General features: G+C 38.1%; 1 protein-coding gene across 1 annotated transcript in view; it reads right to left on the reverse strand.

The window, feature by feature from the left end:
- Positions 1 to 13900, reverse strand: part of LOC107565154 (netrin receptor DCC-like) — a 78486-nt gene that overhangs the window by 53063 nt on the left and 11523 nt on the right. Inside the window, exon 2 of the mRNA XM_016250369.1 lies at positions 3885 to 4041. Within this exon, the coding sequence (XP_016105855.1) occupies positions 3885 to 4041 (157 nt within the window). The remainder of the gene's footprint in view (positions 1 to 3884; positions 4042 to 13900) is intronic.

Below are 13900 nucleotides of genomic sequence, written 5' to 3' on the forward strand. Positions count from 1 at the left end.
GCCCCAGCAGGCAGCTGCTGCCTCCACCCATCCGCAGCGCTCCAGCCTGCTCGTCGCCGAGGGAGGCCCCCTGCATCCTCCCACGCTCAAACCTGGCAGTGAGCGGAAGAGCAAGAGGCCCTGGGACTGGCGACCCAGAGAGAGAGCGAACTGCTCTTCGGGGGATGGTGAATGCACCTCTCCCTCCCCTGGAGGAGGGCCAGGTGGAGAATCTGGTTTCCAAAAATGTCGACAAGAGTGCAGTTTTCTCTATCTCTGGGTCCCAAGAGGGCATGGAGAGTCACGAACGGACTAACACCGGACCACACTCATCCTCCTCTCTCACCAGCAGGCAGCAGATGGAGGTTCAAGAGCGTCATCAAAGGCCCTACTCACACACCATCTGCCAAACCGTGGAACCAGGTAAATGTTGCACCGCACACTCAGACCCCTCTTCGGTCCGCCCACAGACCGGGTCCCTGCATTTCACCTCACTACCCCACCGCGGGTATGTCAGTGGTCCTGCTGGTCTAGCTTGTACGGTGTCTGGGTGCCTGGCTACTCAAACCGTCTCGCTGGCTCCTGCGAACCATCAGACTCGGCTATGCGATTCAGTTCGCCCGGTGTCCCCCCCAAGTTCAGCGGCATCCGCTTCACATCAGTGAAGGCGGCTGATGCTCCTGTCTTGTGTGCGGAGATCGCAGTCCTACTGGCGAAGGATGCGTTAGAGCCGGTCCTTCCAGCCGATATGAAGATGGGGTTTTACAACCCCTACTTCATTGTACCCAATAAAGGCGGTGGGTTATGACCGATCTTGGACCTGCGTGTCTTGAACTGGGCCCTTCACCAGTTACCGTTCAAGATGTTGACGCAGAAACACATCTTCGGGTGCATCTGTCCCCGAGATTGGTTTGCAGTGATTGACCTGAAGGATGCGTACTTTCATGTGTCGATCTTTCCACACCACAGACCATTGCTGCGGTTCACGTTCAAAGGACGAGCATATCAGTACAAGGTCCTGCCCTCCGTGCTGTCCCTGTCGCCCCGTGTCTTCACGAATGTTGCGGAGGCAGCCCTTGTTCTCCTGAGAGAGCAGGGCATTCACATTCTCAACTACTTCGACGACTGGCTCATACTAGCTCAGGATCAGTTGTGTGAACACAGGGACTTGGTGCTCTCACACCTCAGCTGATTGGGCCTTCGGGTCAACTGGGAAAAGAGCAAACTTTAATCGACGCAGAGGATCTCTTTTCTCGGTATGGAATTGGATTCGGTCGAACAGACAGCATGCCTCACGCAGGGACGTGCTCGTTTGGTGTTGAACTGCCTGAATATGTTCAAGAGCAGGACAGCGGTCCCACTGAAACAGTTTCAAAGGTTCCTGGGGCATATGACAGCTGCAGCAGAAGTCACGCCACTGGGGCTGCTTCATACGAGACCGCTTCAAGACTGGCTCCATGGCAGAGTCCCGAGGTGGGTGTGGCGATGTGGCACTCACCGGGTCCAAGTCACACCGGCCTGCCGCCAAACCTTCACCCCGTGGTCAGACCTTGCGTTTCTTCGGGCAGGAGTGCCCTTAGAACAGGTCTCAAGGCATGCTGTGGTTTACACGGATGCCTCCACCACTGGCTGGGGGGCACTGGTATGCGTTTCCTAAGTAAGTGAGCCTTTTGCAGCAAGGGTTGGAGCGTAGGGAAGGGTAGGGAAGCATCAGATTTCTTAGGGGGGCGAGAAGGTTGAATCCTCCCCTGCCCCCCTCTATACCCTCTTGGGACCTGACTCTAGTCTAGACCTAAGTGGATCCCATATGTGTAAAGTCCACAGTATAGCCTCAGAGCCCGTGTTTCCCTGGCAGACTTCTGCCATTTCCAAGAGGGTTACAATCACCTCTAATCTTCCATATGCACCTAAACGGTTGGTTCATATGTGAAAGTGCTTCCGAAACCTCCTTCGGGAAGGATGGTGCTTCCGAAACGTTCCTGTTCCAAGTGGAATGGGTACGTTTTCCCAGTGTTATCCAATCTCACTGAGTGGATAGTGCTACGACAACAGTGACTGGTCTTCTTGTTGCGAGCCCCGGCCTACACCAAAAAGGGGGCGCAGGAGGCTCACACAGGACACTGAAAGGGGCAGCATCCATGGCGCTTTGGTAGGTTGGCTCGGCTCCTCAGCGAAAACCTGGTATGCGTTGCACCTGCTACCTAGCGGCAGCTGGATGCAATCATCCCATGCCAATGTCCATTGGCTCGTTTAGTTACACTCGAAGTAGATTGGTCTCTCGAGGGTTACATACGTAACCGGGACGTGTTGTATGTTTTTTAAGCCTTTTGTTTTACGGGGACACAGGAAGTGTCCTCATAAACCATGTTTATGCTATAGTACCCATGTCATTTTACACATTTGTGTCCTCATAAACCATATATACCAGTACACACACACACACACACACACACACACACACAGATTAATGAAGAGACTGCAAACCGTTTGAACAATCAGTCAAATACAATCAGATCTGGGCTCATGAATGCATTAGAGAATTTTTTTTTGTATTAGATAATGCATTTACCAGCATGAAACAACAAGGCATACATTTTTGTAGCATTTATTAATCTTTGTAAATGTTAGTTAATGAAACACAACTGTTCATTTCAGCTCACAATGCACTGACTAACGTTAACAGATATGACTTTTCATTTTAACAAAGCAAATTAATCAAATAAGATGAATAAATGCAGTAGATCAGTGGTTCCAATATATAATACAAAATTAATATTACTAATAATATATTAGCATACATGATATAAACTGCAAAATATCAAGATGTAAACTGTAATCAATTCTTATTTTCTGTAAACTATTGTTTTGAGTATGTTCAAATATATACTGTTAATAATATACTAAAATGTATATATTATTTTTATTAATTAATATATTATTCTTGAGTATTATACAAACACACATATGTGAAATATAAAAAACAATATCCTGTTAATAATGTATTAAAATTAATAGATTATTTTTTATTAATTAATATATTATTCTTGAGTATTATACACACACATGAAATATAAAAACAACATACTGTTAAAAATATATTAAAAGTAATATATTTTTTAATTAATATATTATTCTTGAGTATTATACAAACACATGTGTGAAATATAAAAAAACTATATCTTGTTAATAATGTATTAAAATTAATACATTATTTTAAATTAATTAATATATTATTTTTTTAATCTTATACACACACGTGAAATATAAAAAAAATACACTGTTAATAATATATTAAAATGAATATATATTATTTTTATTAATTAATATATTATTCTTGAGTATTATACACACACATATATGTGAAATATAACAAACAATATCTTGCTAATAATATAATAAAATGAATACATTATTTTTTATTAATTAATGTATTCTTTTTTTAATCTTACACAACACACATGTGAAATATAAAAACAATATAATGTTAATAATATATTAAAATTAATATATTATTTTTTATTAATTAATATATTATTATTGAATCTTATATACACACACATGTAAGTCAAATGCAAAAAGCAAAAACTGTTAATAATATATTTAAATATATTATTGTTTTATTATTTAATAAAAAAGAACAACTACTGTAGATCTATGATTCATTGGCAGCTCATGTAATGTAGTAAACTAATGTTAGCATAAAAAATGTCATGATAAAGTAACGTGAGGTATAATGAGTCTGAGGCTGACAACAATTTCTAAAAAACTAGGGTTAGGGTGTAGTGCAATTTCTACTACACATTTGATGCGTTTACAACTGAATATTCATAACGCGGCATGGATTAGGATGTGATTGGTTGAAACATGTAAGGCTGATATAGTTTCGGCCACAGGTGAACACGTACCTGTTGATTCCCTCCTCGGAGAAGAAGACGCCGTAGGTCAGGATGGTCCCGCGCGTCTCCTCCGGGGGCCGCCAGCTGAGGCGCACGAAGTGGCTGGACACGAGGACGGGGGCCACGTCACGGGGAGCAGAGGGGAGGACGCCTGAGCTCGGGGTCACTGGTGGGGGAGGAGAGGAGTAAGTCAAAGAGGAAGTGCGGGGCAGCTGGGGGGGCGGGGTGGTGGGTGTGGCCTCTGTGACCGGGGAGGGGGGGCAAGAGGGAGGGGGGGGCGGGGGCATGTGAGGGGGAGGGGCAAACACAACAGAACAAGAGGAGCGTGAGCGATGGAATGAGAAGATAAGGAAAGAAAACACACAAACAGAAGACATCAGGAAGAAAAGAAAAGAGAGCAATAAGGAAGATCACAGCATCAGAGATCAGGCAGCAGTAAAACACAGAGCATCAACACATACACACACACACACAGTCCGAATGAGATGACAGACAGAACACGACAGCATCGGATCCAGACTGGGATGAAATAAGCATGAATTCTGTCATTCGGACTAAGATTGGACTCTCCGTTCATGTCAGTCTGGAGCCGTGAATCTGTTTATCAGTGTGTGTGCTGATAGTGATTTCACAGTTCTGATGAGATTCTGTCAATGTCACACGACACATTCATATTCGAACACACACACACACACACACACACACACGCACGGACGTACGCACACGCGCACACACACAGTGAAACACACGGCGGGTGTTGTAGTGATAAACAGAAGCGATGTTTCCTCACAAACTCTGATTAAAGATGGTTAAATGTCCTGAACCCTAACGAGTGCGCGTTCAAATACACAATACTGCAGACTGTAACCGCGCAGGACGTCTGGAGCTTGACGTTCATCGCTATGGTAACCGTGTAGGAACAGAAAGCAGTGCTGTAAAAATCTGAGCAGGTGAAGAGGTGCTCATGACGAGAGAAAGTCTTTGAAGCTGATGTTAATGTCAAGCTGAAGTGCCGTGAATCACGTCAGGTCATCAGTCACTAATCAAATTATTAATAATAATTCAGTCGAAGCAAACACAGCGCTCAGGAAATGTTCAAATGAAGCATCATCATCATGAGACTAAACCAGCAAGAGTTTAATTTTTTAGCTTTATTTTCAAAAAAATTACTTTTCTTTTGTCAATTGGTGAAATTATGTAATGTTGAACGGAAATGTTGCAAGCTTTCAGAAGATATTTAAATATGCAACATGCAATTTATGGGGGAAAAATATCACAGGATATTCGTAATTATAATTAATTTCCACATCCGTGTGGAATGAAAGCTGCAAAGTGTCAGAAATAGAAACGAGACGTTGGTCAGGTACAGATGCCTGGTTTTAATAGGACACATCTAATTTGATCACATTGTTATTGTTATTGTTTATTTATTTGATAGGGACGATGCATGTTAATGAACATTTGTAGTAATACAGAATGTAAATAAACCGGATTATAGCAACATTGCTAATTTACTTCCACAGTCCCTAGGCAGGTACACACAAGGACACAGACTCAAAAATACATACAACAGCACATAAAAGACATTTTAAAATTTCTAAGTAAAATGTTTACACAACTGATTCGTCATAAGCCAGTTTTTGAAATGATCTTTAAAGGTATGATAAGTAGAACATTGTTTCATTGACTGCGGTAAGCTATTCCAATATTTACTCCCAATTACAGATAAAACTTTCTGTCCAAAAGATGTTCGCCTATATGGCACCTCACAGTCCTCTCTAATAATAGACATAGTACCCAATACTACAATCTGTCCTCGGTTTTATAAATTCAATAAACGGAGGGGGAGCAAGCCCATTCAAGACCTTATAAATAAAACATGCATATTTAAAAAATTTAACATTTTCAAAACTCAATAGATTGTTTTTTTTTAGAATATTACAGTAATGAAATGACAGGTTTTTTTTATCTAACACTTTTATCGCCTTCTTACACAATGATTCTATTGTCTTTAGAGTTGTGCCACTTATAAATGACCAACTATTAAAACAATATTCAATATGAGAAAAAAATAATTGAGTATAAATACAACCTAGCAGCACCGACTGTCAAAAATGACCTAATATACTTAAAATTCTTTAAATTAAACTTTACAATATTAGACAACTTTTTCACATGACTTTTAAAAGTTAAAGCAGAATCCAAAGTCACCCCAAGGTATGTAAACTCTTTAACAATTTCAAGCTCCTCCCCTCTCAGGAATAACTTAGAATGTGTCATCTCTACTGGTTGTTTTGCAAACATCATACACACAGTTTTTTTTATGTTCAATAATAAACCTGATTTGGTAAGCCATTCCTGAACTTTGGTCACTGCAGAAGTCAAAGTAATCAAAGTTATTAGCATGGGTAAAAATTACTACATCATCTGCATACAACTGAACATTTACATCTTTACATACTCCAGGTAAATCATTAATATAAAGTGAAAATAAAATTGGTCCCAAGATGGAGCCTTGTTGAACCCCCTTGGGGCAAGCAAGGTATGAAGACTTTGTACCATCAATACACACCCATTGTTTCTATGTGAAAGATACGATTTTATCCAAAGTATAGCCTCTTCCGAAAAATTTACATTTGTTAGTTTAGATAAAAGAACCTGATGGTCAACAGTGTTAAATGACTTTCTTAAATATAAGACGACAGCACCAACACACATAGTCTTATCTAACAAGCATTTGACTTTCTCACCAAACAGACAATTAGCTGATTCTGTTGAATAATTACTGCGAAAACTAAATTGCATTGGATGTAAAGAAGTAAAACCATAATTTAGATGATTAGTCAGAAGCTAAGCTACCCATTTTTCTGCTACCTTAGATATAATCGGAAGGATACTAATTGGCCTATAGTTACTCAAATTAGTTTTATCTCCAGATTTATAAATTGGGGTAACTGCAGCTACCTTCCAGGCTGATGTTGACTTTCTCACCAAACAGACAATTAGCTGATTCTGTTGAATAATTACTGCGAAAACCAAATTGCATTGGATGTAAATAAGTAAAACCATTATTTAGATGATTAGTCCGAAGCTTAGCTACCCATTTTTCTGCTACCTAAGATATAATCGGAAGGATACTAATTGGCCTAGTTACTCAAATTAGTTTTATCTCCAGATTTATAAATTGGGGTAACTACAGCCTTCTTCCAAGCTGATGGAACAACTGCTTGCCTAAAGGACAAATTTACCATATGTGTTATTGGGCCTACTAAGGAATCTTTATTATATATATATATATATATATATATACAAAAATTGTATCAAGCCCATAGGCATCCTTTGCTTTAGAGCTTTTTAATGCGTCAATAATATTAGCTACTTCTAATTCAGTTACTTCCTCTATTTGAAAAATATGTTGGGCACAATTAATAGGTCTATACGTAATATCTTTTAAGGTAAAAAGCTGGGTTATTTCATCAACTGAACTAAAAAATATATGTATTAAAATTAGTAGGTATAGTTAATGGATCTTTTACTAAAATATTATTAATTTTAAGTTCAAAACTTTTATCCATATTCTTTTGTTTTCCAACAAGTTTATTAATAGTTTGCCAGATTTGTTTCCCATCCCCTTTCGATCCCTCAATTATATCCATAAAAAAACTGGCTTTGGTCTTTCGTAAAGTCTGGATTACTTTATTCCTCATAGAAGTATATTTATAACAATCAGTAATAAGACCAGAATTCAATGATTTTTTTAAGGAGCTGGTCTCTATCCTTCATCAATTTCCTACATTCATTGTTAACCCAGGGCAGTGTATTCCCTTTTCTTTTTGTTAACCGTCCCCTTCTAGTAAACAACTCAAACACTTCTTTAATTTTTCCCCAAAAATAATTACATCCTCCCTCTATGTCCCCACTTAGGAGGACTTCACTCCAATCTATCTCTTTCAAAGCTATTCCAAGATTTTGTTGCTGATTTTTAGGGACTATATCCTGATAAACAGGCTTTTTAAATGAATTTAAAAAGCGTTGTTTTGTAAGTTTTCTTGAAAAGAAAATGTCATTATGATCCTGTCAAAAAATTATAATGCTTTAAAATTCTTTCAGGTTTATTTGTAAACAATAAATCTATTCTAGTTTTAGAACGAGGGGTTATTCTAGTATGCTGTTCTATCAGTTGTGTAAAATTAAAATAATCAAATTTTTTCTTTCCTTCCTTTCATTCCAATTGATATAAAAATATCCCATGATAATTACTTCCTTATTCAGATCGCAATGGTTAAGGAGTTGTTTCAATTGGTCATAAAAATCCAACTTTGCTGAGGGTTTACGATACATACAGATTAAAATAAAAGACCAAATTCACTTGGCCATTCAATTTGTTTGCATTTGAAAATGCTTTTCAAATACAATAAAACCCCTCCACCCTTCCCCTGATCCCGATCTTTTCTAAAAACATATCCAGGCATATTTACTACTGACACTGAGGAGGAACGATTCAACCAAGTTTCTGATAATCCTAAAAAGTCAATATTGGAATTACAGAGTAAATATTCAAGTTGTTCGCGTTTAGGAGTCATACTCCGGATGTTTAAATGTCTGCCAAACAATCCTTTCACTTTACATCGTGCATCCCAGACAACTTTAGCTTGATTCAATCTTTGGAAAAATTTTGTTGATCGATGCCTTTTCATGACTGGATTCCTAAGTTTGATGGATCTGTTCAAATGTACATTCGAACAGATAGGTGTTGAAGGTAACCGAGTCAAAAACTCAGCACTTTGCAAGCCAGCTTGTGCCTCATACAAATACACTGGATCCAGTCCACTCCGCGCACGAACACCTCCACGATTAGACACACCAGCGGCATCGTTGTTTGAGAACCCCAGAAGAGTCGGCACCACTGGGCCGACAGAAACAGGGTCCGAAGCTGCCGGCGTCGGCATCCCCGATAAGGAATCCACAGGAATCCGCACTACATAGACCAAGCCACGACACGGGAAGCTGAAGCTGAAGTCCCTGGGACAACAGGAGTGGAACATTCGTGGTCGGCTTTATTAGACAACTGTCGTCAATATTCACGCCAACGTCGCCATTATATGATCGTGCCATAGGAGACTGTACACAGCCAGGACCCGTTATTCCAGATGGTTGAGGACCTGGATTAAGTTCTATATCACCAGCCAAGAGTAATATTAATGCGAGCTGAACATATCCCAGGCGTGAGTTGTTGTTGGATGATAATACCTTTTCACGAGTCACTGAGGTACAAGCCGACTTTACATTCCCATTGTTTAGGATCTTAGAAAATAGTGCGTGTTGACTCCTCAAAACCAAGGGGAAAACTCCATCGTTGTTTTCATTAATATATCGATGTTGCACCGTTAGTACCAATATTACTAAAATGTACGACATTAAAATCCAATTAGATGAAAAGGGTATAGATGAAACAAATCTTGATGTCGATTCTGTTGAGAAAATAGTTGGCTTTTTTAAACCACATGCAGCACCTGCCAGGTGCGTGTGATCTTTAGCCGCCATCTTCCCCCACATCACACTGAACACATGTAACTAGAAGGTTAAAAAGCTTTAACTAATCCACAGCACTTCATTTCAAGCACCAATTCTCACTATTAACAAGCTGCTTATTGACATGAATATTATACTAGCATATCGGCTGTTTATTATTACTTATAAAGCACATATTCTGCATGAGCATATTTTAGATCCCTTAACTCGACCCCACACATAAACTTAACAACCGCTTTACTGACTATTAATAAGCAGAAAATTAGGAGTTTATGGAGGCAAAAGTCAGAGTTAATAGTGAGAATTGGACCTTAAAATAAAGTGTGACCAAAAAAACAAGTTAATTAATGCAATTTGATGCAGCAAGATCAAATTCTAATTCTAATTTCAGTTTATTAAATGCCCTTAAAATATAAAATAGGGATGATAATAAAAAAATAGATGAGATAATCATAAGAGTAAACAGAATAAAAACAAGCTTTTAAAATATAAAATACACAAACATATTACAAAAGATCAGTGCAAAACTGCAAATGCTAGTTTAGATGAATTATTGGTGGTTATGTGTACATTAACAGTCAACAATAATTATTCTCTATTGATCCTTAATAAATAATAAAGCATGTGTTTAATCTACAACTGAGGTGGTAAATAATTTAATTTAATTTTAATGTTTTAATTGCTTATAGCTCATGTTGTCCAGATATTTAATCCAGATACATCAACATTATTAATTTCCGTAAAGCCATTTTGAAACAATATGTGTTGTAAAAAGAGATATACAAATAAAAGTGATATTCATAATTTTGAGAAATGAGCACAAATATATATTGAATATTGAACCATCAAATTCACCAGCGATAATCCACATTATAAACTATTTTATAGAAACATTAATATTATTAATATCTGTAAAGATGGACTGATTTACAAATACAACTGTCATACACAACTATACGATTATTAAAAAGTATATCATATATATATATATATATATATAGCTGGTGATAGACATAGCTGTCAGTATGTCACATATGTCAGTCTGATATTTAATATCTCTGATGGTTTGATGGGATTATGACGCATCCATCATGTTTGACTACAGTCCAGAAAATGAAGAGCAAAAGACATTTACTACAATCAATTTACATAATTTTAAATATAATACATCAATATTGAGCTACATAACAAATAATGTGAAAATCATCAGCAGGTGACATTGCATTACTTTACCTTCCACCGTCCATCTCGAGTCAAACACACTGATGAATTTAACTGGTTATATAAAGCAACTTCTGACGGATGAGGTTCAAATATGAACCGACAGTTAGTTAGCAGGTTATGTAGAGCCCTAGCTAGTTCCAGATGAGTGTGAATGAGTGTTTAGTGTTCATCATATGTATTCAGCGACGGATCACAGCGCTCTAATCTGGCCATCGACACGCTCCTTCATTACTCTTAAGAGACGACTCCATTTCAGAGGCGGAACGAACCGCACTGGCTCTACTTTACACAATAATAATCTTTTGGCGGCTCAAGCATGCAGATAATCGGATGGGAGTCTGATTGATAGCTCTAGTGGAGCGTGACTGACGCCTGATCACAAACTCACCGACACAAAGCCTTCCTTATTTCCATCGTACTGAACCCACGCACAGATGAACGCCGCATCAGGAATCACGCAGAACAGAGCGCAGGTTCAGCTCGGGAAAACTCAAAGATAAGGAAGCTTGTTTCTGCAATGGGATAAAAAATTAATAAAGCAAACTGCGACTTTTTGTCTCACGATTATGACTTTTTCTCACAAATCTGTGAGATATGAAGTCATAATTGAGACAATTGTGAGATAAAAAGTCATAATTGTGATAATTGTGAGATAAAAAGTCATAATTGTGATAGTTGTGAGATAAAAAGTCATAATTGAGATAGTTGTGAGATATAAAGTCATAATTGAGATAATTGTGAGATAAAAAGTCATAATTGAGATAGTTGTGAGATATAAAGTCATAATTGAGATAATTGTGAGATAAAAAGTCAGAACTAAGATACAAAGTCATAATTGTGAGATATAAAGTTATAACTGAGTCAGAATTGCGATATTGCGAGATATAAAGTCATAATCATGAGATATAAAAGCATACAGTAATTGCTGGTTTTATTCTGAAAATGTACTTTTTAAATTATTATTTTTATTTTTTGTGTGGCAAAAACAAACTTCCATATAAATATTTAAGACATATGAATGATCAAATCAAAGGCTGCTCTATGACCCATCGCTCACTTGGCTTCAGTTTAACCCATTCAGCTATTAACCACATGGGTTAACTAGTGCATGGGTTAGCAGGTTCAGCCGTCCTTCTGCTCTGATTATAATAAACAACCACGCAGCGATGCTTCTATAGATGACGTGCGATTCACAGAAAACTGATGATGACTGATAATGATATGAGGCTGTGATTCTTCAGTGTGTTTGTGTTCGACATGCGGAATCACGTCCAAACCCTGCAGTCTTTCAGCCGCTGTCAGCGCAGGATTGAAGCGTCCAAAAGCACGAATGCGCTGATCTTGTCAAAGCTGACAGAAAAGCACATCATGAGGAGCAGCACGACTGATGCTCAATGAGAAAGAAAAACAAGCCTCAACCGACTGTGAGATCCGCCGGATCACAGTCCAGCTCACAGCTGATTCAGGACCAGAGACCGTCTGATTGACAGGTCAAGTGACCAATCACTGTGTTTACCTGAGATCAGTGGTACTGTGATTATAATAGAACGACGGGGGAAAAACTAATTCAGATACAGTGAGTGACTGATTAGAAAACAAGAAGAAAATCAGAACTAGAATTTGGTATAGAAACTACTTTCACTCAGAAATCGCAAGCACATTTCACAAACAATTACAAATTACAACTGAAAAAGTATTTTCTTGTAAAATATACTCCACAAATCTCTGAAACCTTACAACTTCAAAAAACAAACAAACAAACAATTTTTTTTTTTTTTTCAGTGTAGCTAAATGTAAAACCATAAATTATAACAAAAATTAACATTATCTAAATTATATATAATGTTCATTTTGTTATAATTTTTTTATGGCTTTACATTTAACTATATATATACAGTATATTAGGGATGCTCCGATCAGGATTTTTGCAGCCGATACTGAGTACTGATTTCTGGTCATGGTGATCGGCCGATACCGATACCGATTCTGATGCTTCCAGCTTTATATAGACAGTTTTATCGGGCGCACACACCTGGCCCGAAGTTAACTTCAGATCTGTGTTTGTTTATCAGTCTGGCACCGGCTACAAACGCAGTTAAAGTTAAGGTGATGGGATGTGTTTCCCACACATTTATTTATTTGTGGCGCTCACCACAATATCAAAACTGACGGATTTTCCAAAAAGCTTGGTTGAATAAACATGAGCATGTACTGCACGTTTAAAAATCTAAATGAGGTGCGGGTGTTTTTATATCACTGTATTTCTGAAGGAAGATGATTTTTAGAAAATTTTCGATGTCATTTTCATGTCATATTGCATGTTTATATGCCTGATAAAGCAGCGTTACTTTTTAAATTATTATTTTTATTTTTTGTGTGGCAAAAACAAACTTCCATATAAATATTTAAGACATATGAATGATCAAATCAAAGGCTGCTCTATGACCCATCGCTCACTTGGCTTCAGTTTAACCCATTCAGCTATTAACCACATGGGTTAACTAGTGCATGGGTTAGCAGGTTCAGCCGTCCTTCTGCTCTGATTATAATAAACAACCACGCAGCGATGCTTCTATAGATGACGTGCGATTCACAGAAAACTGATGATGACTGATAATGATATGAGGCTGTGATTCTTCAGTGTGTTTGTGTTCGACATGCGGAATCACGTCCAAACCCTGCAGTCTTTCAGCCGCTGTCAGCGCAGGATTGAAGCGTCCAAAAGCACGAATGCGCTGATCTTGTCAAAGCTGACAGAAAAGCACATCATGAGGAGCAGCACGACTGATGCTCAATGAGAAAGAAAAACAAGCCTCAACCGACTGTGAGATCCGCCGGATCACAGTCCAGCTCACAGCTGATTCAGGACCAGAGACCGTCTGATTGACAGGTCAAGTGACCAATCACTGTGTTTACCTGAGATCAGTGGTACTGTGATTATAATAGAACGACGGGGGAAAAACTAATTCAGATACAGTGAGTGACTGATTAGAAAACAAGAAGAAAATCAGAACTAGAATTTGGTATAGAAACTACTTTCACTCAGAAATCGCAAGCACATTTCACAAACAATTACAAATTACAACTGAAAAAGTATTTTCTTGTAAAATATACTCCACAAATCTCTGAAACCTTACAACTTCAAAAAACAAACAAACAAACAATTTTTTTTTTTTTTTCAGTGTAGCTAAATGTAAAACCATAAATTATAACAAAAATTAACATTATCTAAATTATATATAATGTTCATTTTGTTATAATTTTTTTAT

This window comes from Sinocyclocheilus grahami, unplaced genomic scaffold (assembly GCF_001515645.1).
Source record: "Sinocyclocheilus grahami isolate Dianchi unplaced genomic scaffold, SAMN03320097.WGS_v1.1 scaffold984.1, whole genome shotgun sequence".
NCBI classification, from domain to species: domain Eukaryota; kingdom Metazoa; phylum Chordata; class Actinopteri; order Cypriniformes; family Cyprinidae; genus Sinocyclocheilus; species Sinocyclocheilus grahami.